Source organism: Oncorhynchus mykiss, chromosome 13 (assembly GCF_057628025.1).
Source record: "Oncorhynchus mykiss isolate SJ-2025 chromosome 13, ASM5762802v1, whole genome shotgun sequence".
In the NCBI taxonomy this organism is placed as follows: domain Eukaryota; kingdom Metazoa; phylum Chordata; class Actinopteri; order Salmoniformes; family Salmonidae; genus Oncorhynchus; species Oncorhynchus mykiss.
In genome coordinates, this window is record NC_143034.1 from 77,298,871 (window position 1) to 77,326,720 (window position 27,850).

Here is a 27,850-nt window from a genome sequence, read left to right on the forward strand (position 1 = left end):
ACATTCATACCCGGATCTCACAGCTAGCTAGCTGCTATCCGTGTGACAGTCGGCTTTCGTCGATTCCGGAGCAAACATCGATTGTTCCGGTGCTAGCCAGCTCCGTCAATCACTCCTGAGTTCCATCATTCACTCCTGGGCTGCAGTCACCTATCCGGACCCGTTTCACTGCCTACGCGGAGCCCCACCGGGCCTTCACAACTGGACTGCCGACGTTATCTACCTGAAGGAGATCCGGCTGGCTCCTCTGTCGCGACGTTACCTGAACGCCCATCTGCGGCCCGCTAACCGTTAGCTGTCTTACCGGCTGCTATCTGAATAGACAATCGGACAATTTATTTATTTTTATTATTATTATGTTTTCTTCTCGGGCCTCTATAACTATATATATTGTTCTTATTTTTGTTGTTGTTGTGTGATTTGGATTAATCCCCTCTACCTCACGGAACCCCACTAATCTACTGACCGAACGCAAGAGGTGGCTAACAACAGACTCCATCCTATGCTAGCTTGCTACCGGTTGGCTTGGCTAGCTGTCTAAATCGCCGTGACCCTCAACCAACCTCTCCACTCACTGGACCCTTTTGATCACTCGACTAAGCATGCCTCTCCTTAATGTCAATATGCCTTGTCCATTGCTGTTCTGGTTAGTGTTTATTGGCTTATTTCACTGTAGAGCCTCTAGTCCTGCTCACTATACCTTATCCAACCTATTAGTTCCACCACCCACACATGCAATGACATCTCCTGGTTTCAATGATGTTTCTAGAGACAATATCGCTCTCTTCATCACTCAATACCTAGGTTTACCTCCACTGTATTCACATCCTACCTTACCTTTGTCTGTACATTATACCTTGATGCTATTTTATCGCCCCCAGAAACCTCCTTTTACTCTCTGTTCCAGACGTTCTAGACGACCAATTCTTATTGCTTTTAGTCGCACCCTTATTCTACTCCTCCTATGTTCCTCTGGCGATGTAGAGGTGAATCCAGGCCCTGCAGTGCCTAGCTCCACTCCTATTCCCCAGGCGCTCTCTTTTGACGACTTCTGTAACCGTAATAGCCTTGGTTTCATGCATGTTAACATTAGAAGCCTCCTCCTTAAGTTTGTTCTATTCACTGCTTTAGCACACTCTGCCAACCCGGATGTTCTAGCTGTGTCTGAATCCTGGCTTAGGAAGACCACCAAAAATTCAGACATTTTAATTCCAAACTACAACATTTTCAGACAAGATAGAACTGCCAAAGGGGGCGGTGTTGCAATCTACTGCAAAGATAGCCTGCAGAGTTCTGTCCTACTATCCAGGTCTGTACCCAAACAATTTGAACTTCTACTTTTAAAAATCCACCTCTCTAAAAACAAGTCTCTCACCGTTGCCGCCTGCTATAGACCACCCTCTGCCCCCAGCTGTGCTCTGGACACCATATGTGAACTGATTGCCCCCCATCTATCTTCAGAGCTCGTGCTGCTAGGCGACCTAAACTGGAACATGCTTAACACCCCAGTCATCCTACAATCTAAACTTGATGCCCTCAATCTCACACAAATTATCAATGAACCTACCAGGTACCTCCCCAAAGCCTTAAACATGGGCACCCTCATAGATATCATCCTAACCAACTTCCCCTCTAAATACACCTCTGCTGTCTTCAACCAAGATCTCAGCGATCACTGCCTCATTGCCTGCATCCGTAATGGGTCAGCGGTCAAACGACCTCCTCTCATCACTGTAAAACGCTCCCTGAAACACTTCAGCGAGCAGGCCTTTCTAATCGACCTGGCCGGGGTATCCTGGAAGGATATTGACCTCATCCCGTCAGTAGAGGATGCCTGGATATTTTTTTTAAATGCCTTCCTAACCATCTTAAATAAACATGCCCCATTCAAGAAATTTAGAACCAGGAACAGATATAGCCCCTGGTTCTCCCCAGACCTGACTGCCCTTAACCAACACAAAAACATCCTATGGCGTTCTGCATTAGCATCGAACAGCCCCCGTGATATGCAGCTGTTCAGGGAAGCTAGAAACCATTATACACAGGCAGTTAGAAAAGCCAAGGCTAGCTTTTTCAAGCAGAAATTTGCTTCTTGCAACACTAACTCAAAAAAGTTCTGGGACACTGTAAAGTCCATGGAGAATAAGAACACCTCCTCCCAGCTGCCCACTGCACTGAAGATAGGAAACACTGTCACCACTGATAAATCCATCATAATTGAAAATGTCAATAAGCATTTTTCTACTGCTGGCCATGCTTTCCACCTGGCTACTCCTACCCCTGTCAACAGCACTGCACCCCCAACAGCAACTCGCCCAAGCCTTCCCCATTTCTCCTTCTCCCAAATCCATTCAGCTGATGTTCTGAAAGAGCTGCAAAATCTGGACCCCTACAAATCAGCCGGGCTAGACAATCTGGACCCTTTCTTTCTAAAATTATCTGCCGTAATTGTTGCCACCCCTATTACTAGCCTGTTCAACCTCTCTTTCGTGTCGTCTGAGATTCCCAAAGATTGGAAAGCAGCTGCGGTCATCCCCCTCTTCAAAGGGGGGGACACTCTTGACCCAAACTGCTACAGACCTATATCTATCCTACCATGCCTTTCTAAGGTCTTCGAAAGCCAAGTCAACAAACAGATTACCGACCATTTTGAATCTCACCATACCTTCTCTGCTATGCAATCTGGTTTCAGAGCTGGTCATGGGTGCACCTCAGCCACGCTCAAGGTCCTAAACGATATCTTAACCGCCATCGATAAGAAACATTACTGTGCAGCCGTATTCATTGATCTGGCCAAGGCTTTCGACTCTGTCAATCACCACATCCTCATCGGCAGACTCAACAGCCTTGGTTTCTCAAATGATTGCCTCGCCTGGTTCACCAACTACTTCTCTGATAGAGTTCAGTGTGTCAAATCGGAGGGTCTGTTGTCCGGACCTCTGGCAGTCTCTATGGGGGTGCCACAGGGTTCAATTCTTGGACCGACTCTCTTCTCTGTATACATCAATGAGGTCGCTCTTGCTGCTGGTGAGTCTCTGATCCACCTCTACGCAGACGACACCATTCTGTATACTTCCGGCCCTTCTTTGGACACTGTGTTAACAACCCTCCAGGCAAGCTTCAATGCCATACAACTCTCCTTCCGTGGCCTCCAATTGCTCTTAAATACAAGTAAAACTAAATGCATGCTCTTCAACCGATCGCTACCTGCACCTACCCGCCTGTCCAACATCACTACTCTGGACGGCTCTGACTTAGAATACGTGGACAACTACAAATACTTAGGTGTCTGGTTAGACTGTAAACTCTCCTTCCAGACACATATCAAACATCTCCAATCCAAAGTTAAATCTAGAATTGGCTTCCTATTTCGCAACAAAGCATCCTTCACTCATGCTGCCAAACATACCCTTGTAAATCTGACCATCCTACCAATCCTCGACTTTGGCGATGTAATTTACAAAATAGCCTCCAATACCCTACTCAACAAATTGGATGCAGTCTATCACAGTGCAATCCGTTTTGTCACCAAAGCCCCATATACTACCCACCATTGCGACCTGTACGCTCTCGTTGGCTGGCCCTCGCTTCATACTCGTCGCCAAACCCACTGGCTCCATGTCATCTACAAGACCCTGCTAGGTAAAGTCCCCCCTTATCTCAGCTCGCTGGTCACCATAGCATCTCCCACCTGTAGCACACGCTCCAGCAGGTATATCTCTCTAGTTCACCCCCAAAACCAATTCTTTCTTTGGCCGCCTCTCTTTCCAGTTCTCTGCTGCCAATGACTGGAACGAACTACAAAAATCTCTGAAACTGGAAACACTCCCTCACTAGCTTTAAGCACCAACTGTCAGAGCAGCTCACAGATTACTGCACCTGTACATAGCCCACCTATAATTTAGCCCTATCAACTACCTCTTTCCCAACTGTATTTAATTTATTTATTTATTTATTTTGCTCCTTTGCACCCCATTATTTTTATTTCTACTTTGCACATTCTTCCATTGCAAAACTACCATTCCAGTGTTTTACTTGCTATATTGTATTTACCTTGCCACCAAGGCCTTTTTTGCCTTTACCTCCCTTCTCACCTCATTTGCTCACATCGTATATAGACTTGTTTATACTGTATTATTGACTGTATGTTTGTTTTACTCCATGTGTAACTCTGTGTTGTTGTATCTGTCGAACTGCTTTGCTTTATCTTGGCCAGGTCGCAATGGTAAATGAGAACTTGTTCTCAACTTGCCTACCTGGTTAAATAAAGGTGTTCTCAACTTGCCTACCTGGTTAAATAAAGGTAAAATAAAACACCAGTACACCTGTATAATACCACCATACAACAATATTACAATGTACCAACGTGTAGAGTGCTAGTGCCTGTGTGTGTGTGTGTGTGTGTGTGTGTGTGTGTGTGTGTGTGTGTGTGTGTGTGTGTGTGTGTGTGTGTGTGTCTTGCATCAGGACCAGTCCATGTCATATTCATCTACTAACATTAATCACCATGATTGCTCTGCAGAAGTAGTATTTTGACATGTTCACCTCTTTCTGAGGATGATGTGTAGGATAATGTCTTTCTGAGGATGATGTGTAGGATAATGTCTTTCTTAGGATGATGTGTAGGATCATGTCTTTCTGAGGATGATGTGTAGGATCATGTCTTTCTGAGGATGATGTGTAGGATAATGTCTTTCTGAGGATGATGTGTAGGACAATGTCTTTCTGCGGATGATGTGTAGGATCATGTCTTTCTGAGGATGATGTGTAGGATAATGTCTTTCTGAGGATGATGTGTAGGATAATGTCTTTCTGAGGATGATGTGTAGGATAATGTCTTTCTGCGGATGATGTGTAGGATCATGTCTTTCTGAGGATGATGTGTAGGATAATGTCTTTCTGCGGATGATGTGTAGGATCATGTCTTTCTGAGGATGATGTGTAGGATCATGTCTTTCTGAGGATGATGTGTAAGGATCATGTCTTTCTGAGGATGATGTGTAGGATCATGTCTTTCTGAGGATGATGTGTAGGATCATGTCTTTCTGAGGATGATGTGTAGGATCATGTCTTTCTGAGGATGATGTGTAGGATAATGTCTTTCTGCGGATGATGTGTAGGATAATGTCTTTCTGAGGATGATGTGTAGGATAATGTCTTTCTGAGGATGATGTGTAGGATCATGTCTTTCTGAGGATGATGTGTAGGATAATGTCTTTCTGAGGATGATGTGTAGGATCATGTCTTTCTGAGGATGATGTGTAGGATAATGTCTGATACAAGCAGATTTCTTTCAAACTGTATATGCAACTAACCCACATCTCTCCTCTCCCCCTCTCTCCCCCTCTCTCCCCCCTCCTCTCTCCCCTACCTCCTCCCCTACCTCTTCCCCTCTCTCCCCCTCCTCCCTCCCTCAAGTGTACGGCCACAACATGAAGAGCAGTAATGATTTTGTGGGGAGGATCGTGATTGGCCAGTTCTCCACGGGTCCTCCTGAGACCTCCCACTGGCGCCACCTGTTGGCCAGTCAGAGAACTCCGGTGGAACAGTGGCACAGCCTGCGGTCACGGGCAGAGTGTGACCGCGTCTCACCTGCCTCGCTGGAGGTCACATAATAGAGCTGGAGAGGGATCAGGAGTTAGAAGTTAGGGGTTAGAGGTCAGGAGGAGAGGTATAAGCTCAAAGTGTTGAGGTACACAGTAGGAAAGGGGGTCAGGAGTTAGAGGTTAGAGGTCGGGGGTTTGATGTCAGGGAGGTGAGAAAAGGGGGTTAGAGGATGAGAGAGAGAGAGAGAGAGGGACACCGAGAGAGGGACACAGAGAGAGGGACACAGAGAGACCCAGAGATAAGGACACAGAGAGAGAAGAGAGAGGGACACAGAGAGAGGGACACAGAGAGAGAAGAGAGAGGGACACAGAGAGAGAAGAGAGAGGGACACAGAGAGAGAAGAGAGAGGGACACAGAGAGAGAGGGAGAGAAGGAAGGGGAGACAGAGGTCAGGGTTAAGGCCACCAGCAGGCCGGATTAAGAAATCATAGGCCGTGGCTTAGACATTGCTCAAATTTTAATAGTAAAGACGTCATTTAACTGTAAAAATATATATTTGTCTCAGCCCCGGGCCCCAGGCCTACGGTTGGAGGATCCAGTAAAAAATCAAATATATATACATTTCTATTTTTCAGCCCCTGCATTGATCAGGCCCTGCATTAATCAGGCCCTGCGTTAATCAGGCCCTGCATTAATCAGGCCCTGCGTTAATCAGGCCCTGCGTTAATCAGGCCCTGCATTAATCAGGCCCTGCGTTAATCAGGCCCTGCGTTTAATCAGGCCCTGCATTTAATCAGGCCCTGCGTTAATCAGGCCCTGCGTTAATCAGGCCCTGCGTTAATCAGGCCCTGCGTTAATCAGGCCCTGCGTTAATCAGGCCCTGCGTTAATCAGGCCCTGCGTTAATCAGGCCCTGCGTTAATCAGGCCCTGCGTTAATCAGGTCCTGTGTTAATCAGGCCCTGCATTTAATCAGGCCCTGCATTTAATCAGGCCCTGCATTTAATCAGGCCCTGCGTTAATCAGGCCCTGCGTTAATCAGGCCCTGCGTTAATCAGGCCCTGCGTTAATCAGGCCCTGCGTTAATCAGGCCCTGCATTTAATCAGGCCCTGCGTTAATCAGGCCCTGCGTTAATCAGGCCCTGCGTTAATCAGGCCCTGCATTAATCAGGCCCTGCGTTAATCAGGCCCTGCGTTAATCAGGCCCTGCGTTAATCAGGCCCTGCGTTAATCAGGCCCTGCGTTAATCAGGCCCTGCATTAATCAGGCCCTGCATTTAATCAGGCCCTGCGTTAATCAGGCCCTGCGTTAATCAGGCCCTGCGTTAATCAGGCCCTGCATTTAATCAGGCCCTGCATTAATCAGGCCCTGCCAACAAGATGAACCGTCCTCAGCTCTCCAAAATTGCTGCCTCTCTTCCCCCTCACCTTCCTGACTGACCTCCCAAACCCCTAGCAGTGTGACCAGAGACTGTGTCCCAAATGGCACCCTATTCCCTATATAGTGCACTACTTTAGACTATGGGCCGTATTCCCTATATAGTGCACTACTTTAGACTATGGGCCCCTCCTCCCTATGGGCCCCACCTCCCTATGGGCCCCACCTCCCTATGGGCCCCTCCTCCCTATGGGCCCCTCCTCCCTATGGGCCCCTCCTCCCTATGGGCCCCACCTCCCTATGGGCCCCTCCTCCCTATGGGCCCCTCCTAACCCTATTGGCCCCTCCTAACCTGACTGGGTTAACCGTTGTCCCAACCCAGTTGTTTAAGGTTACCAGGTGTCCTAACCCAGTTGTTTAATGTTACCAGGTGTCCTAACCCAGCTGTTTAATGTTACCAGGTGCCCTAACACAGCTGTATTGGGTTACCAGGTGTCCTAACCCAGTTGTTTAATGTTACCAGGTGTCCTAACCCAGCTGTTTAATGTTACCAGGTGTCCTAACCCAGCTGTATTGGGTTACCAGGTGTCCTAACCCAGCTGTCTTGGGTTACCAGGTGCCCTAACCCAGCTGTTTAAGGTTACCAGGTATCCTAACCCAGCTGTATTGGGTTACCAGGTGTCCTAACCCAGCTGTATTGGGTTACCAGATGTCCTAACCCAGCTGTTTAATGTTACCAGGTGCCCTAACCCAGCTGTATTAGGTTACCAGGTGCCCTAACACAGCTGTATTGGGTTACCAGGTGCCCTAACACAGCTGTATTGGGTTACCAGGTGCCCTAACACAGCTGTATTGGGTTACCAGGTGCCCTAACACAGCTGTTTTAGGTTACCAGGTGCCCTAACCCAGCTGTATTGGGTTACCAGGTGCCTGTGGTGCTAGCATGGCTGTAGTGCCTCAGTGCTGACACAGGTACAGTGGACCGAGTCCCTAGGTTGAGACCATGCCTCTACTCTGCACAGTGTTCAAATGACACCCTATTCCGTACACAGTACACTACTGGGCCCTGGTCAAAAGTAGGGCACTATTTAGGTAACAGGGTGCTATATTTTGATTTGGGATGCAGCCATTAACTGATAAAATAAATAGTTGATGTTCTCTGAAGTGGTTGACTAGCTAACGGTTGCTGATAATCAGTGGTTTGAAATAGTTGGAAGTGGATCCAAACTGTACTTGTCTGTGGAAATCCTAGAGTTGGATAGAGGGCTCATCTTCACATCTGTTACATAATGGCTACTGTGACAGCATGGGCAGCGCCATTGAGGGCTTTCCACATTTTAGAGTAGTTTCTACTACTACTTTTTCTATGAGTCAGTGAACAAACTGAAAGGGTGCGTACTGCCCCCTGGAGGGTGTTGTGTGAACGGGTATAAAGACAAGGTTGGTGATTTACTGCCCCCTGGAGGGTGTTGTCTGAACAGGTATAAAGACAAGGTTGGTGATTTACTGCCACCTGGAGGGTGTTGTCTGAACTGGTATAAAGACAAGGTTGGTGATATACTGCCCCCTGGAGGGTGTTGTCTGAACAGGTATAAAGACAAGGTTGGTGATTTACTGACACCTGCAGTTATGTAATGTTAGTATACTATAATTCATTGGCTGATCAGTCCTACTGACCTGGATGGAATTTCTGTAATCCTTTTCTAACCCATAGCAAGTCCCAGCCAGTTGACTACTTCAAAATGGTGGAAGTCCTGGGCTCTGCCCATGCTACAACAGGCTTTGTGGCGCTAGAGCTGTCTATCCAAGTCTATGGTGGAAATTCCGCCGCTGTTTCTGCTGTGGTTGTCCCAAATGGCACCCTATTCCCAATGTAGTGCAGTGCTTTGATCAGAGACCATAGGTTCACCTCCATAGGTCAATAGTTAGTGCACCATATAGGGAACAGCGTTCCATTTGGGACACATTATGATTCTGTACAATACCGTATCAAGCCTAGTCTAGCCAACTTTACAGTGAAGATTGTATTACAAGTGATGAAAAAAGTATAAATACTAAATATACTGTGCTAGTGAAGATAATATTTTTTAAATTTTCTGTCAAATTGATGCATATATATATATATATATATATTAGATATATATTTATCTCAGAATTGTTTTTCTGTGTGTATATATTTATGGCCTTTTCTGCTGTTAAGGAAAAATGAACAAATCTTTGTAAATGTAGTTAGATGATGTAGTTAGATAACGTAGTTAGATGATGTAGTTAGATTATGTAGTTAGATGATGTATTTAGATAATGTAGTTAGTTAACGTAGTTAGATGACGTAGTTAGATGATGTAGTTAGATTATGTAGTTAGATGATGTATTTAGATAATGTAGTTAGTTAACGTAGTTAGATGACGTAGTTAGATGACGTAGTTAGATGATGTAGTTAGATAACGTAGTTTGTTAATGTAGTTAGATAACGTAGTTAGATGATGTAGTTAGATGATGTAGTTAGATAACGTAGTTAGATGATGTAGTTAGATAATGTAGTTAGATAACGTAGTTAGATGACGTAGTTAGATGACGTAGTTAGATGATGTAGTTAGATAACGTAGTTTGTTAATGTAGTTAGATAACGTAGTTAGATGATGTAGTTAGATGATGTAGTTAGATAACGTAGTTAGATGATGTAGTTAGATGATGTAGTTAGATGATGTAGTTAGATAACGTAGTTAGATGATGTAGTTAGATGATGTAGTTAGATGATGTAGTTAGATAACGTAGTTAGATGATGTAGTTAGATGATGTAGTTAGATAACGTAGTTAGATGATGTAGTTAGATAACATAGTTAGATCATGTAGTTAGATGATGTAGTTAGATGACGTAGTTAGATGATGTAGTTAGATGACGTAGTTAGATGATGTAGTTAGATGATGTAGTTAGATTATGTTGTTAGGTATTGTACAAAAGAAAAGAGTAGAGCCGAACGAGAAGAACAGATTGTGTGTCGTCAAACTTTTAAAAACGGGTTTTTAAACATGTTTTTTTCTCAACGTTTCACAGCTTTAATCTAGAACCAAACAAGTAGTGATTTTACTGAGCTTTCTCCTCCTCCTCCTTCAGCTCGGTCACTATAAACACAGGCTGCATCCCAAGTGGAACCCTGCTGCCTATGTAGTGCACAATCATGGCACGTAGGGTTTTAGTCCAAATGTAACTATAGAGGGACCCTCTGTCAACAGTACTGCGCTATAGAGGGACCCTCTGTCAACAGTACTGCGCTATAGAGGGACCCTCTGTCAACAGTACTGCACTATAGAGTTCTTACTGGGGTTTAATGTGTCCTAAATAGCACCCTATTCCCGAGAAAGTGTACCCTATAGGCCTCTGGTCAAAAGTAGTGCACTACATAGGGAATAGGGCCCATAGGTCTCTGGTCAAACGTAGTGCACTATATAGGGAATAGGGCCCATAGGTCTCTGGTCAAAAGTAGTGCACTATATAGGGAATAGGGCTCATAGGCCTCTGGTCAAACGTAGTGCACTACATAGGGAATAGGGCCCATAGGTCTCTAGTCAAACGTAGTGCACTATATGGGGAATAGGGCCCATAGGTCTCTGGTCAAACGTAGTGCACTACATAGGGAATAGGGTGTCATTTGGGACAGACATGATGTGTTGTGGTCTGCCAGTCTGTGTGAACGTCAGTGTTTCTCCATCTGGAACCGGTGATATTTGCTGTCTGTTTTGGTACTACGTGTGTCTCTATGTGTTAGTTTGACTCATCTGTTTCATTGAGTATAAACACACATAATCTGGTGGTACAATCGCTGTCAAGAGCAAATGTTTATTTTTTGTTGTTGAAGATGGACATCTGGGGCCGTATCAACGTATCAAACATCTCAGAGTGGAAGTGCGTGCTGATCTGAGATAAGTTTGCTCTTTTAAATATCAACGAATGAGATGATTTGGACAGGACATGGGGACCTGATACCAGAACAGCGTTCCTACACCTGAGAGACTTGATGTAAATACAGCCCCTGGTCATTATAGTTACAATGTCGCTGTGTCTGACCCAAAGCAATAGTTCCTGTGTTTACTGTCTGACTTGTGAATCTCTCGTAGCTGTACAGCTCTGTCTTGTAGTGGAAGTCCTGGCACAGTGGATGTTTAAAGACTGGATGTTTGTTAATAGTAAGATGTACATAGACATACACACGGTTACCTACCTCTTCCACCACTCCCAGACCTCTTCCACCACTCCCAGACCTTACCTATTCCACCACTCCCATATCTATTCCACCTCTCCCAGACCTCTTCCACCACTCCCAGACCTCTTCCACCACTCCCAGACCTCTTCCACCACTCCCAGACCTCTTCCACCACTCCCAGACCTTACCTCTTCCACCACTCCCAGACCTCTTCCACCTCTCCCAGACCTCTTCCACCACTCCCAGACCTCTTCCACCACTCAGACCTCTTCCACCACTCCCAGACCTCTTCCACCTCTCCCAGACCTCTTCCACCTCTCCCAGACCTCTTCCACCACTCCCAGACCTCTTCCACCACTCCCAGACCTCTTCCACCTCTCCCAGACCTCTTCCACCTCTCCCAGACCTTACCTCTTCCACCACTCCCAGACCTCTTCCACCTCTCCCAGACCTCTTCCACCACTCCCAGACCTCTTCCACCACTCCCAGACCTCTTCCACCTCTCCCAGACCTCTTCCACCACTCCCAGACCTCTTCCACCTCTCCCAGACCTCTTCCACCTCTCCCAGACCTCTTCCACCACTCCCAGACCTCTTCCACCACTCCCAGACCTCTTCCACCTCTCCCAGACCTTTTCCACCACTCCCAGACCTCTTCCACCTCTCCCAGACCTCTTCCACCTCTCCCAGACCTCTTCCACCACTCCCAGACCTCTTCCACCACTCCCAGACCTCTTCCACCTCTCCCAGACCTCTTCCACCACTCCCAGACCTCTTCCACCACTCCCAGACCTCTTCCACCTCTCCCAGACCTCTTCCACCACTCCCAGACCTCTTCCACCTCTCCCAGACCTCTTCCACCTCTCCCAGACCTCTTCCACCACTCCCAGACCTCTTCCACCACTCCCAGACCTCTTCCACCTCTCCCAGACCTTTTCCACCACTCCCAGACCTCTTCCACCTCTCCCAGACCTCTTCCACCTCTCCCAGACCTCTTCCACCTCTCCCAGACCTTTGTGATGTTTCCATATCAAAGTTGTTGTTTCGCATCCAATAAAACACCAAATAAAGCTCAATGGTTGTGTAATGATGAATCAGTGTGTGTGTGTGTGTGTGTGTGTGTGTGTGTGTGTGTGTGTGTGTGTGTGTGTGTGTGTGTGTGTGTGTGTGTGTGTGTGTGTGTGTGTGTGTGTGTGTGTGTGGAGGAACATGATCAGCTTAACCTCTCCATGGGCTAACAGCTACGGGTCACACACAACATGACCATAGTGTGTGTGTGAACGTTCCGGTTGTTTTGGTTGGAGAGGAATGCCCACGCTTAAAAGAGGAGGGCAGGGACACAGACCCTGACATGCACACACACACACACACACACAGGGAGATCCGACATGGAGAGCTAAGGAACACTGGGAACCAGCTGAGACAGGGACACACAACACACACACTTTTTCTGCCCCTGCTTTGTTTTGAGGGGAATTGTCTAAAGGTGGAGTTGCCAGTTCAAACCTCTTTAATCCCCTGCTCCCTCAGCGCCACACCTTCCAGGTCAATGCCTGGTCAATCTGTACTGACAACTGCTTCCCAAATAGCCCTCTATTCACTTTGTAGTGTGCTACATTTCAACAGAGCCCAATGGGTATTTTAGGGTGTACTTTGGGATGTACACACACCTCACTACACTTATAAAGTCCTGGCCTCTTCCACACTACATGTCTAGTAACTACAGTGGTGGGTTATATAACTACTGCTCTAACTAGCTGTTCTTACTTACCACTCTTTCTTTAGTGTACCTGCTCAGTTTAATTAACTAACGAGGTGCAGGTAAAGATCTGTGTGTTCTTGTCTCTTTAGTACATACTTGTAAAATAGAAGCGTGGTAAGTCCTATGTACTGTAACTACCTGGTGGTTCTATAGCTTCCCTAGAATAAGGTTATTTTCCCATGTGTTGTTGTTCAGGCTGAGCGTGTGATGGAGAAGGAACTCAACAGTCAAGACACAAAACAACCGCAGTCTGTTTGTCTTATTAGATGTATTAAAGAATTGATCAAAGTATTGATGATTGGTCCTCGATCACCTACATGACAGTACAGCAGTACATGTAGACGTTCACACATACACATCAACAACAACTGTCTCAAATACCACACTAGTTCCTTTTACAGTACACTACTGTTGACCTGAGTCACATAGAGCTCTGTCATGAAGTTGTGTCCTACATAGGGAATAGTGTACCATTTGAGAGTTGACCAAACATCAAAGTATCTTAGTGGTAACAGGGCTGCAGGGTGAAGAGGTGAGAAGGAACACAGAACAGAACGCAGACTGCTGAAGGACCAGGCTGCTTCAGAACAGAACACAGACTGCTGAAGAACCAGGCTGCTTCAGAACAGAACGCAGACTGCTGAAGAACCAGGCTGCTTCAGAACAGAACACAGACTGCTGAAGGACCAGGCTGCTTCAGAACAGAACGCAGACTGCTGAAGGACCAGGCTGCTTCAGAACAGAAAGCAGACTGCTGAAGTACCGGCTGCTTCAGAACAGAATGCAGACTGCTGAAGGACCGGCTGCTTCAGAACAGAACGCAGACTGCTGAAGGACCAAGCTGCTTTAGAACAGAATGCAGACTGCTGAAGGACCGGCTGCTTCAGAACAGAACGCAGACTGCTGAAGGACCAGGCTGCTTCAGAACAGAACACAGACTGCTGAAGGACCAGGCTGCTTCAGAACAGAACGCAGACTGCTGAAGGACCAGGCTGCTTCAGAACAGAACACAGACTGCTGAAGGACCAGGCTGCTTCAGAACAGAAAGCAGACTGCTGAAGTACCGGCTGCTTCAGAACAGAATGCAGACTGCTGAAGGACCGGCTGCTTCAGAACAGAACGCAGACTGCTGAAGGACCAGGCTGCTTCAGAACAGAATGCAGACTGCTGAAGGACCGGCTGCTTCAGAACAGAACACAGACTGCTGAGACACCGGCAGTCCAACGTCTAACAGATACCTACTTTTTGAAGAGAAAAGCAAAGGAGGGATCGAGGAAAGGAAGAATGGATTGAGGGAAGGAAGGAGGGGATGGATGGAAGGAAGTAAGTAAGTAAGTAAGTAAGGAAGGAAGGAAGGAAGGAAGGAAGGAAGGAAGGAAGGAAGGAAGGAAGGAAGGAAGGAAGGAAGGAAGGAAGGAAGGAAGGATGGATGAAGGAAGGAAGGAAGGAAGAAAGGAGAGATGGAGGGAAGGAAGGAAGGAAGGAAGGAAGGATGGAAGGAAGGAAGGAAGGAAGGAAGGAAGGAAGGAAGGAAGGAAGGAAGGAAGGAAGGAAGGAAGGAAGGAAGGAAGGAAGGAAGGAAGGAAGGAAGGAAGGAAGGAAGGAAGGAGGGATGAAGGATGAGGGATGAGGGATGAGCAATGGAGGGAAGGAAGGAAGGATGGTTGATGACTGGCCTTCACATGATAAGTCCCATGTATTCCTCTGTGTGTGTGATGTCGTGAATACCTTGTGCATTATACTATGGGAGGGAGGGAGGGAGGGAGGGAGGGAGGGAGGGAGGGAGGGAGGGAGGGAGGGAGGGAGGAGTGGATGAGAGGGATGGAGGAGGGAGGAGAAGATGAGAGGGAGGAGAAAAAGAGAGGGAGGGTTGAGGGAGGGAGGAGAAGCAGAGAGGGAGGGTTGAGGGAGGAGAGGAAGAGAGGGAGGAATGAGGGAGGAGAGGAAGAGAGGGAGGGTTGAGGGAGGAGAGTGGGAGAGTTGAGGGAGGAGAAGAAGAGAGGGAGGGTTGAGGGAGGAGAAGAAGAGAGGGTGGGTTGAGAAGGAGGGTTGAGATGGAGGAGAAGAAGGGAGTGAGGGTTGAGGGGGGGAGAGTGGGAGAGTTGAGGGAGGAGAAGAAGAGAGGAAGGGTTTAGGGAGGAGAAGAAGAGAGGGAGGGGTGAGGTAGGAGATGAAGAGAGGGAGGGGTGAGGGAGGATAAGAAGAAAGGGAGGTTGAGGAAGGAGAAGGCAACAACAGCAGCAAGAATGTATGTGTGTGTGTGTGTGTGTGTGTGTGTGTGTGTGTGTGTTGGACCCCAGAGGTCTAGTTGTCCACTGTGGGGATCTTGCACACGAAGGGAAAGGCTTTGTCACAGCTGTTATCATTCCAGGACCTCAGCGCTGTCAGAAACACACACACACACACACACACACACAGCGCTGTTAGAAACTAAAACAACACTACATTGACTGACTGACTCATCAGCTGCGGACGTGTGTGTATGTGTTAATGTGTGTGTGTGTGTGTGTGTGTGTGACTCATTACACAGGTGTCTGTTCTGGCACCCAGCTGTCCTAATGATGCACACAGTTTATTACCCAACAAGGGAGACCTGAGAGTGATTCAGCCTTAACTGGTTATAGATGCCTGGTATAACAGCAAGGCCTGATGGGGGTTCTGGCATAAAGGCTCTGAAATGGCCAGGCCTGTTTCTCTGAGTTTCTTTACTAGTGTGTGTGTATGCTTATTGACTGCCTGTGTGTGTGTATGCATTATTGACTGCCTGTGTGTGTTTATGCTTATTGACTGCCTGTGTGTGTTTATGCTTATTGACTGCCTGTGTGTGTATGCTTATTGACTGCCTGTGTGTGTTTATGCATTATTGACTGCCTGTGTGTGTGTATGCATTATTGACTGCCTGTGTGTGTTTATGCTTATTGACTGCCTGTGTGTGTTTATGCTTATTGACTGCCTGTGTGTGTTTATGCTTATTGACTGCCTGTGTGTGTATGCTTATTGACTGCCTGTGTGTGTTTATGCATTATTGACTGCCTGTGTGTGTATGCATTATTGACTGCCTGTGTGTGTTTATGCTTATTGACTGCCTGTGTGTGTATGCTTATTGACTGCCTGTGTGTGTTTATGCATTATTGACTGCCTGTGTGTGTATGCTTATTGACTGCCTGTGTGTGTTTATGCATTATTGACTGCCTGTGTGTGTGCATTATTGACTGCCTGTGTGTGTTTATGCTTATTGACTGCCTGTGTGTGTTTATGCTTATTGACTGCCTGTGTGTGTTTATGCTTATTGACTGCCTGTGTGTGTTTATGCTTATTGACTGCCTGTGTGTGTATGCTTATTGACTGCCTGTGTGTGTTTATGCTTATTGACTGCCTGTGTGTGTATGCTTATTGACTGCCTGTGTGTGTTTATGCATTATTGACTGCCTGTGTGTGTGTATGCTTATTGACTGCCTGTGTGTGTTTATGCTTATTGACTGCCTGTGTGTGTTTATGCATTATGAACTGCCTGTGTGTGTTTATGCTTATTGACTGCCTGTGTGTGTTTATGCATTATTGACTGCCTGTGTGTGTGTATGCTTATTGACTGCCTGTGTGTGTTTATGCTTATTGACTGCCTGTGTGTGTATGCTTATTGACTGCCTGTGTGTGTTTATGCATTATTGACTGCCTGTGTGTGTGTATGCTTATTGACTGCCTGTGTGTGTTTATGCTTATTGACTGCCTGTGTGTTTATGCTTATTGACTGCCTGTGTGTGTATGCATTATTGACTGCCTGTGTGTGTTTATGCTTATTGACTGCCTGTGTTTGTTTATGCTTATTGACTGCCTGTGTGTGTTTATGCATTATTGACTGCCTGTGTGTGTGTATGCATTATTGACTGCCTGTGTGTGTTTATGCTTATTGACTGCCTGTGTGTGTTTATGCTTATTGACTGCCTGTGTGTGTTTATGCATTATTGACTGCCTGTGTGTTTATGCATTATTGACTGCCTGTGTGTGTGTATGCTTATTGACTGCCTGTGTGTGTTTATGCTTATTGACTGCCTGTGTGTGTATGCTTATTGACTGCCTGTGTGTGTTTATGCTTATTGACTGCCTGTGTGTGTGTATGCATTATTGACTGCCTGTGTGTGTTTATGCTTATTGACTGCCTGTGTGTGTGTATGCATTATTGACTGCCTGTGTGTGTTTATGCTTATTGACTGCCTGTGTGTGTTTATGCTTATTGACTGCCTGTGTGTGTTTATGCTTATTGACTGCCTGTGTGTGTTTATGCTTATTGACTGCCTGTGTGTGTGTATGCATTATGAACTGCCTGTGTGTGTTTATGCTTATTGACTGCCTGTGTGTGTTTATGCTTATTGACTGCCTGTGTGTGTTTATGCTTATTGACTGCCTGTGTGTGTTTATGCATTATTGACTGCCTGTGTGTGCATGCATTATTGACTGCCTGTGTGTGTTTATGCATTATTGACTGCCTGTGTGTGCATGCATTATTGACTGCCTGTGTGTGTGTCTCACCGCTGTTCTGCCTGTACCAGATCTCGACACAGTCTTCCTCTTCGGGGATGCGGTGTATGCCGTCGTCAGGCTGGTTGCCATCCCAGTAGCTGTATCCATAGTTACTGCCGTCGGTCCACTCCAGAGTGCCCTCCTACAGTCAGGAATAGCATGACATGGTACATGTAACAACCTGGGCAGACTGCTTTAACGAAAAGGGAAGTTTAGCTAAAACCTACAACTGACCGTTACCTAAACTCTGACTCTACTCTCAACTGGGACCTCATTTTAGCCCCGTTTGGAAAGTAAATAAGAGGTTTGCACGTCAGATATGTCCTGTTAGCTGTTTCCCATGAGAGTTGCGCTAGTAGTTATGGTTCAAACACCCTAGGTTACAAACACCACTGATCTGGGGACAGCTTAGTGTTTTACAACCCTAACGGTTAAGGTTAGGATAGGGGGAAGTGTAAACTGATCCTAGATCTATTCATAAACAGGGGACTTCTACACCTGGTCTGTAGTGAGTTCAGGCAACAGATATACAGACTGGATCACATTAGTGATAATCAACACCAACCCTGGCTAAACCAAACAAACCTGGGCTGCATCCTAACATTATTGCCTTTATTTAACCAGACAAGTCAGTTAAGAACAAATTCTTATTTTCAATGACAGCCTTGGAACAGTGGGTTAACTGCCTTGTTCAGGGGCAGAACGACAGATTTGTACCTTGTCAGCTCAGGGATTTGAACTTGCAACCTTCCGGTTACTAGTCCGACGCTCTAACCACTAGGCTACCCTGCCGCCCCATTAGTGATAATCAACACCAACCCTGGCTAAACCCTGGCTAAACCCTGGCTAGGCTAAACCAAACAAACCTGGGCTGCATCCTAAATGGCTTCCTGTTCCCTTCGTAGTGCATTACATTTGACCAGAGACTAGCTCTCCTCTGATCAACAGTAGACTACTATAGGAATAAGGGGTGCCATTTGAGACGTAGGCCCTGTCTAGGTTCTCTATCTCTGGAGGTGATGGCTTGTTGACTCTGTAGTGGGTTTACCAGCAGTGTGTTAATGAACCAGCCTTTCGGTTCTAGAGTGAAATATCTACGTCAGACTGGCTTCCTATAGAGCTGGACCGACAGGCTCCTGTTGCTTTCAGTTCTAGAGTGAAATATCTACGTCAGACTGGCTTCCTATAGAGCTGGACCGACAGGCTCCTGTTGGATTCAGTTCTAGAGTGAAATATCTACGTCAGACTGGCTTCCTATAGAGCTGGACCGACAGGCTCCTGTTGCTTTCAGTTCTAGAGTGAAATATCTACGTCAGACTGGCTTCCTATAGAGCTGGACCGACAGGCTCCTGTTGGATTCAGTTCTAGAGTGAAATATCTACGTCAGACTGGCTTCCTATAGAGCTGGACCGACAGGCTCCTGTTGCTTTCAGTTCTAGAGTGAAATATCTACGTCAGACTGGCTTCCTATAGAGCTGGACCGACAGGCTCCTGTTGCTTTCAGTTCTAGAGTGAAATATCTACGTCAGACTGGCTTCCTATAGAGCTGGACCGACAGGCTCCTGTTGCTTTCAGTTCTAGAGTGAAATATCTACGTCAGACTGGCTTCCTATAGAGCTGGACCGACAGGCTCCTGTTGCTTTCAGTTCTAGAGTGAAATATCTACGTCAGACTGGCTTCCTATAGAGCTGGACTGACAGGCTCCTGTTGGATTCAGTTCTAGAGTGAAATATCTTTATTTATCCAGGTTTTTCTCATTGAGATAACATCTCTTTTCCAAGAGAGACCTGGTCCAATAGCAGCAGGGGGAACAACACTTCAGACCAAACAATTTACATACACTAACACAACATTAAACACAACTATAAACACACATACAGTACAACAAAAACATTTTACGTTAAAAACACGAAAGTCTTGACTAAAAACAGCTGTCCTAAAGACAATTACACTCTTCTATGGTATATACATCGATCAAGTGTTTAAACTCCACCGACAAAACTAGATAATCAAATTTAAAAAACGTTCAGGAGAGAATTCCAGGACCACGGAGCTAAGTAACTAAAACTATTTCTACCATGACCTGTTCTAGTTGTTGGTACTGTTAGAAGTAAACCCTCTGGGATCTATTAGCATATCCAGCAAACTGGGAACGTTCCTAGAACATTAGCTTAGATTTCCATTCATTTCTAGTTGGGGTTTTATCTAACATTAGGATTATAACGTCCCAAAAACATTCAAATAATTATTCAGAAAACAATTTTAACTGAAATCTCTTTGGAATGTTCGAACGTTCACTAAAACGTTATACACAACATCTGTAACAATCACCAAAGAAGAATTCCTCAAACGTTCTCATGGGGTTTCCAGATGATGTAACAATCACCAAAGAAGAATTCCCCAAACGTTCTCATGAGGTTTCCAGATGATGTAACAATCACCAAAGAAGAAGTCCCCAAACGTTCTCATGAGGTTTCCAGATGATGTAACAATCACCAAAGAAGAATTCCCCAAACGTTCTCATGGGGTTTCCAGATGATGTAACAATCACCAAAGAAGAATTCCCCAAACGTTCTCATGAGGTTTCCAGATGATGTAACAATCACCAAAGAAGAATTCCCCAAACGTTCTCATGAGGTTTCCAGATGATGTAACAATCACCAAAGAAGAATTCCCCTAACGTTCTCATGAGGTTTCAAGATGACGTAACAATCACCAAAGAAGAATTCCTCAAACGTTCTCATGAGGTTTCCAGATGATGTAACAATCACCAAAGAAGAATTCCCCAAACGTTCTCATTAGGTTTCCAGATGATGTAACAATCACCAAAGAAGAATTCCCCAAACTTTCTCATGTGGTTTCCAGATGATGTAACAATCACCAAAGAAGAATTCCCCAAACGTTCTCATGAGGTTTCCAGATGATGTAACAATCACCAAAGAAGAATTCCCCAAACGTTCTCATGAGGTTTCCAGATGATGTAATAATGTTTTTAGAACACACTGACACAACTTAATGTGAGTGGGAACGTTCTGGAAACATCAGACAAACGTTTTACACAAACATTGTCTTATCATTAGCACAGCTGGATAGTTTTGTCTTATGAGAACATTTGCCGCAACCTAACGAATGTTCTGGGAACTTTCACAAAAAAAAATTTGGTTTGCTGGGTAGATGTATAGTAATCTATAAAATGTTTACTTTAAAGAAAAGTATATATATATTTTTTAATTTTACATTTTTATGTACACATAGTATACTTTAACAGTATGCATTAAGATGCCTGTAAAATAATGAAAGTGTCCGAATGTAAACATTAATACATGCATTTCTATAGCTTCCTAAATCTATTCTAGTGCCGAGAAGAAGGCACAGCGTTTTCAACACAGGGTTTTTAATTTGTTTTACTATTTTCTACATTGTAGAATAATAGTTAAGACATAAACACTATGAAATAACACATATGGAATCATGTAGTAACCAAGAAAGTGTTAAACAAATCAAAATATATTTTATATTTGAGATTCTTCAAAGTAGCCAGCCTTTGCCTTGATGACAGCTTTGTACACTCTTGGCATTCTCTCAACCAGCTTCATGAGGTAGTCAATTAACAGGTGTGCCTTGTTAAAAGTACATTTGGTTGTGTTGTGACAAGGTAGGGGTGGTATACAGAAAATAGCCCTATTTGGTAAAAGACCAAGTCCATATTTTTGGTTCCAACCGCCGTGTCTTTGTGAGTCGCAGAGTAAGTGAACGGATGATCTCTGCATGCGTGGTTCCCAACGTGAAGCATGGAGGAGGAGGTGTGATGGTGTGGGGGTGCTTTGCGGGTGACACTGTCGTTGATTTATATAGAATTCAAGGCACACTTAACCAGCATGGCTACCACAGCATTCTGCAGCAATACGCCATCCCATCTGGTTTGCGCTTAGTGAGACTATCAATTGATTTTCAACAGGAAAATGACCCAACACACCTCCAGGCTGTGTAAGGGCTATTTTACCAAGAAGGAGAGTGATGGAGTACTGCATCAGATGACCTGGCCTCCACAATCACCTGACCTCAACCCAATTGCGATGGTTTGGGATGAGTTGGACTGCAGAGTGAAGGAAAAGCAGCCAACAAGTGCTCCGCATATGTGTGAACTCCTTCAAGACTCTGGGAAAAGCATTCCAGATGAAGCTGGTTGAGAGAATGCCAAGAGTGTGAAAAGCTGTCATCAAGGCAAAGGGTGGCTACTTTGAAGAATCTAAAATCTAAAATCAGTTTTAATTTGTTCAACACATTTTTGGTTACTACTTGATTCCATATGTGTTATTTCATAGTTTTAATGTCTTTGCTATTATTCTACAATGTAGAAAATAGTACAAAAAAATCAAGAAAAACCCTAGAATGAGTAGGTGTGTCCAAACTTTTGACTGGTACCATAAATCCTAGTTGGAAGATTCTTTGTATTACGCCTGAGGAGACATCTGCAGAGAGATTGAATTCACGATAACTGCTGCAGATGTCAACTCCACAGTATATTACCTTAAAAAGACAAGTACAGTGTGTTTGTCGACAACACGCATATATGAGGTAGTGATTATCCTGGCAGTGGTGCTTAATAGGGTTTCTGGAAAACTACCCAGAGGATTCCGGGAATTGGGAGGGAATAAGCAGGAAATCCAGAATCCTGGGAATTCTGGGAAAGATCCTGGAATGTTTGAACCCTCGTTGCTTACCTGTCTCCTGTCGTGAAGGCCGATCCATATGTCTGTTGGTATCCCTGGGATACGGCTGTTGACGAGATCGTAGACAAACACATTCTCCTCCCAGCTGAGAACTCAGACAAGGGATGGTTAGAGTTAGAGAGAGGTGTCTGTGTGTGTGTGTGCGGTGTGTGTGTGCGGTGTGTGTGTGTGTGTGTGCGGTGTGTGTGCGGTGTGTGTGTGTGTGTGTGTGTGTGTGTGTGTGTGTATCCTCTCACCTGTAGTGTGGCAGTGTGTGGAACTTTTTGTGTGTATATGGACAGGTATCCCTCTCACCTGTGTACGGAGGTGAGTTTGGCAGACTTGAGACCGTTGGAGAATTCAGCACAGTACAGGTCAGCCTCGGCCCAGGTACGGTTCAGAGGGAAGAAACGGTAGCAGTGACCTTCGAACTCAGTCCAGAACAACGGACAGGTGACGGGAAGGCCTGGTTCTGGCAACTGGAGGGGGAAGGCTGGGGGAGGGAGGGAGGGGAAGGGAAGGGAAGGGAAGGGAGGGAAGGGAAGGGATGAGGGGAGGGGAGGGGAGGGGAGGGGAAAGGAAGGGAAGGGAAGGGAAGGGAATGGAAGGGAGGGGAGGGGAAGGGAAGGGATGAGGGGAGGGGAGGGGGGAGGAGGGGAAGGGAAGGGAAGGGAAGGGAAGGGAGGGGAGGGGAAGGGGAGGGAAGGGAAGGGAAGGGAAGGGAAGGGAAGGGAAGGGAAGAGAGGGGAGGGGAGGGGAGGGGAGGGGAGGGGAGGGGAGGGGAGGGGAGGGGAAGGGAAGGGAAGGGAAGGGAAGGGATGGGAAGGGAAGGGATGAGGGGAGGGGAGGGGAAGGGAGGGGAAGGGAAGGGAGGGGAAGGGAAGGGATGAGGGGAGGGGAGGGGAGGGGAGGGGATGAGGGGAGGGAGGGGAAGGGAAGGGGAGGGGAAGGGAAGAGAAGGGAAGGGAAGGGAAGGGAAGGGAGGGGAGGGGAAGGGAAGGGAAGGGAAGGGAAGGGGAGGGGAAGGGAAGAGAAGGGAAGGGAAGGGAAGGGAAGGGAGGGGAAGGGAAGGGGAGGGGAGGGGAGGGGAGGGGATGAGGGGAGGGGAAGGGAAGGGAAGGGGAGTGGAAGGGAAGGGAAGGGAGGGGAGGGGAGGGGAGGGGAAGGGAAGGGAAGGGAAGGGAAGGGAAGGGAAGGGAAGGGAAGGGAATCCAGCCACACAGCCTCCAAGGAGAAGAAGAAACAACCAGAAACAGGATTTATTGAAGTTAAAGAAATGACAAAAGGCAGTTTATAAATCTCTTGTTATATTACAACTAAACAGTAAACACAGACACAACTGTCTTGAGTAACGAGGGAGAAAAACTGCTAAATACTCTCATTAGAAACAAGACATTGTAACATCTAGAAATATCAAATAAAGGTTTATAAGACTGTACATGTCACAGTATGTAGTCATGTAGACATGTAGTCATGCAATTTCTATATGAGAACACACATCTAGTCTCTAGCTCCACCAGCCCACCAGCAGTCTCTCCCTCCAGCTGCCCCAGAAAGGAGTCCTGTGGTCAGGTTGGCTCCCTGCTCATGCCCCCTGATCCTCTGGTTCTGCTGGAAGCCTGGTTCCTCAACCCGGGTGGTTAACTAACAAACAAACAAATAAACTAACTAACTAACTAACTAACCAATCAATCAAACAAACAAATGTATTTATAAAGGCCTTCGTACATCAGCTGATGTCACAAGATGCTGTACAGAAACCCAGCCTGAAACCCCAAACATCAAGCAATGCAGATGTAGAAGCACGGTGGCTAGGAAAAACTCCCTAGAAAGGCAGGGAACCTAGGAGGAAACGTTCATAGATGACCAGCAGGGTCAAATAATAATTATAATCACAAGCTAACTAACTAACTAACTAACTGACTGACTGACTGACTGACTGACTAACTAACTAACTAACTAACTAACTAACTAACTAACTAACTAACTAACTAACTAACTAACTAACTGACTAACTAACTAACTAACTGACTAACTGACTGACTAACTGACTAACTGACTAACTAACTAACTAACTAACTGACTAACTGACTAACTAACTAACTGACTAACTAACGAACTGACTAACTAACAAACTGACTAACTGACTAACTAACAAACAAACTAACTAACTAACTAACTAACTAACTAACTAACTGACTAACCAACTAACTGACTAACTGACTAACTAACTAACTGACTAACTAACTGACTAACTGACTAACTGACTAACTAACTAACTGACTAACGAACTGACTAACTAACAAACTGACTAACTGACTAACTAACTGACTAACTAACTAACTAACTAACTGACTAACTAACTAACTAACTAACTAACTAACTGACTAACTAACTAACTAACTAACTAACTGACTAACTGACTAACTAACGAACTAACTGACTAACTAACTAACTAACTGACTAACTAACTAACTAACTGACTAACTAACTGACTAACTGACTAACTGACTAACGAACTGACTAACAAACTGACTAACAAACTAACTAACTAACTAACTAACTAACTGACTAACTGACTGACTAACTAACTAACTAACTAACTAACTGACTAACTAACTGACTAACTGACTAACTAACTAACTAACTAACTAACTAACTGACTAACTAACGAACTAACTGACTAACTAACTAACTAACTGACTAACTGACTAACTGACTAACTAACTAACTAACTAACTGACTAACTGACTAACTGACGGACTAACGGACTAACTGACTAACTAACTAACTAACTGACTGACTAACTGACTAACTAACTGACTAACTAACTGACTAACTGACTAACTAACTAACCCACTAACTAACTGACTAACTGACTAACCCAATGTGAGTGACTGTATATAGAGCATTGGAAGATGCTGTCACCTTTCCCCTTCTAGGATACCAAAGACTACCAGGGATACATTGGGTTTATTATACTTCAGTTTATTTTAGTAAATACTTTCTTAACACTTTTTTTCTTAAAACTGCATTGTTGGTTAAGGGCTTGTAAGTCAGCATTTCACTGTAAGGTCTACTACACCTGTTGTATTCGGCGCATGTGACAAATAAAATGTGATTTGATTTGATCTTCTTCAATGACTCTACCCAGACGAAGCACAACGTCCTCCCCCAAACGTTTGTTTACCGCCGCAGCCGCCACACCTAAATAGTAGTACTCACCGTGTGTGATCTTGACGTTGGTGGAAGGGATGGTCCTCGCAGGACGAGCCCAGAGGAGCAGGGTCAGACACAACTCCCAGCAGAGCATCTTCCAACAGAAACTCAGGAAGACAGGCAGAGAGAGAGAATATAGATCCACTGACTCGGAATATGGGTGTGTGTTTGAGTGTGGATGTGTGTGTGTGTGTGCGTGGCTCTTCTTCTGTGTGATGAGAGGGGGGAAGTGCAGTGTGTGTGTGTGAGTCAGTCAGTGTTGAGTAGTAGCTCTGGGAGATGAGATGATGTCTCTCAGTCTTGCGCAGGAAGAAATCAGTGTGTGTGTATGTGAGAGAGAGAGAGAGAGAGAGACAGAGACAGAGACAGAGACAGAGAGAGAGAGAGAGAGAGAGAGAGACAGAGAGAGAGAGAGAGAGAGAGAGAGAGAGAGAGTGGAGGGTTAATTTTATTGTTTATTTCATTTTTGTATATTATCTACCTCACTTGCTTTGGCAATGTTAACATATGTTTCCCATGCCAATAAAGCCCCTTGAATTGAAAAATGCTCCCCAACCTCTTCTTGTTTTGCAAGGCTTCTCAGTCGATCACATCATTGGCTCTGCAAGGGAGAGAACGAAAGAACGACAGAGAGAAAACTAAAGAGGAGAAGGAGGAGAGAGAGACTCACACCCAAATACGCACTGAAAGAGGAGGAGAGAGACTCACCCAAATACACATGTCCAACACTGAAGGGGGAGGGGAGAAGACTTTAACTCTCAACACTGAAGGGGGAGAAGAATATAACCCTCAACACTGAAGGAGGAGAAGTCTTTAGTCCCCAACACTGAAAGGGTAGAAGACTTTAACCCTCAACACTGAAATGGGAGAAGAATATAACCCTCAACACTGAAGGAGGAGAAGTCTTTAGCCCCCAACACTGAAAGGGTAGAAGACTTTAACCCTCAACACTGAAAGAGGAGAAGTCTTTAGCCCCCAACACTGAAAAGGGGAGAAGACTTTAACCCTGAACACTGAAGGAGGAGAAGTCTTTAGCCCCCAACACTGAAAGGGGAGAAGACTTTAACCCTCAACACTGAAGGAGGAGAAGTCTTTAGCCCCCAACACTGAAAAGGGGAGAAGACTTTAACCCTGAACACTGAAGGAGGAGAAGTCTTTAGCCCCCAACACTGAAAGGGGAGAATACTTTAACCCTCAACACTGAAGGAGGAGAAGTCTTTAGCCCCCAACACTGAAAAGGGGAGAAGACTTTAACCCTGAACACTGAAGGAGGAGAAGTCTTTAGCCCCCAACACTGAAAGGGGAGAAGACTTTAACCCTCAACACTGAAGGAGGAGAAGTCTTTAGCCCCCAACACTGAAGGGGGAGAAGACTTTAACCCTGAACACTGAAGGGGGAGAAGACTTTAACCCTGAACACTGAAGGAGGAGAAGTCTTTAACCCCCAACACTGTCACATCCAGATTATATTCTCATCATAGTCACATCCAGATTATATAACATGTTACATCAGCCACGTCTCATCATAGTCACATCCAGATTATATAGTATGTTACATCAGCCACGTCTCATCATAGTCACATCCAGATTATATAACATGTTACATCAGCCTCGTAGCCCTGATAGTTAGACCTGGATGTAAATCTATATATTGTAGCCCTGATAGTTAGACCTGGATATAAATCTATATATTGTAGCCCTGATAGTTAGACCTGGATATACATCTATATATTGTAGCCCTGACAGTTAGACCTGGATGTAAATCTATATATTGTTGCCCTGATAGTTAGACCTGGATGTAAATCTATATATTGTAGCCCTGATAGTTAGACCTGGATATAAATCTATATATTGTAGCCCTGATAGTTAGACCTGGATATACATCTATATATTGTAGCCCTGACAGTTAGACCTGGATGTAAATCTATATATTGTAGCCCTGATAGTTAGACCTGGATATAAATCTATATATTGTAGCCCTGACAGTTAGACCTGGATGTAAATCTATATATTGTAGCCCTGACAGTTAGACCTGGATATAAATCTATATATTGTAGCCCTGACAGTTAGACCTGGATATACTGTACATATACAGTAGCAGAGCTAACATTAGCAGGCTAGCCCTGGCTAGCTCCGACTAGCTAGTTAACTTGGCTGTCACCAAAAAAGTTGGTCACGGTTGACTCTTGTAGCCGGGGCCTCTGTTTCTGACCTCTTGTAGCCAGGGCCTCTGTGTCTGACCTGAGTATAAGTATGTTAGAATCCTCTGCTTTGGAGTTGAATCTGGAGATGGACAGTAAAGCCATAAAAGTCCTGAAAGATGGTGTAGTTGGTGCATCTGAGGCGATCAGTCCTGAAAGATGGTGGAGTTGGTGCCTCTGGGGAGATCAGTCCTGGTAGTTGGTGGAGTTGGTGCCTCTGGGACGATCAGTCCTGAAAGATGGTGGAGTTGGTGCCTCTGGGCCGATCAGTCCTGAAAGATGGTGGAGTTGGTGCCTCTGGGGAGATCAGTCCTAA

The 27,850-nt window shown here is 45.4% G+C and overlaps 2 protein-coding genes across 3 annotated transcripts in view; one reads left to right on the forward strand and one right to left on the reverse strand.

Annotated features, from left to right (window-relative positions):
* The window catches only part of syt17 (synaptotagmin XVII), an 83,654-nt gene extending 77,485 nt beyond the window's left edge, over positions 1-6,169 (forward strand). For both annotated transcript variants that reach the window (XM_090197762.1, XM_090197764.1), the window contains one exon: positions 5,419-6,169. In XM_090197762.1, coding sequence (XP_090053888.1) covers positions 5,419-5,615 — 197 coding nt within the window. In that variant the 3' untranslated portion in view covers positions 5,616-6,169. The remainder of the gene's footprint in view (positions 1-5,418) is intronic.
* Positions 6,170-13,134: 6,965 nt separating this feature from the next.
* On the reverse strand, positions 13,135-25,583 carry clec19a (C-type lectin domain containing 19A). Its single transcript, XM_090197765.1, has 5 exons — positions 25,341-25,583; positions 22,431-22,608; positions 22,128-22,221; positions 17,413-17,545; positions 13,135-15,266 (listed from the first exon to the last, which is right to left on the reverse strand). Exons 1-5 carry the CDS (start codon positions 25,426-25,428, stop codon positions 15,190-15,192), a joined length of 570 nt encoding a protein of 189 aa, XP_090053891.1. The 5' UTR covers positions 25,429-25,583; the 3' UTR covers positions 13,135-15,189.
* Between the last annotated feature and the right edge of the window lie 2,267 nt (positions 25,584-27,850).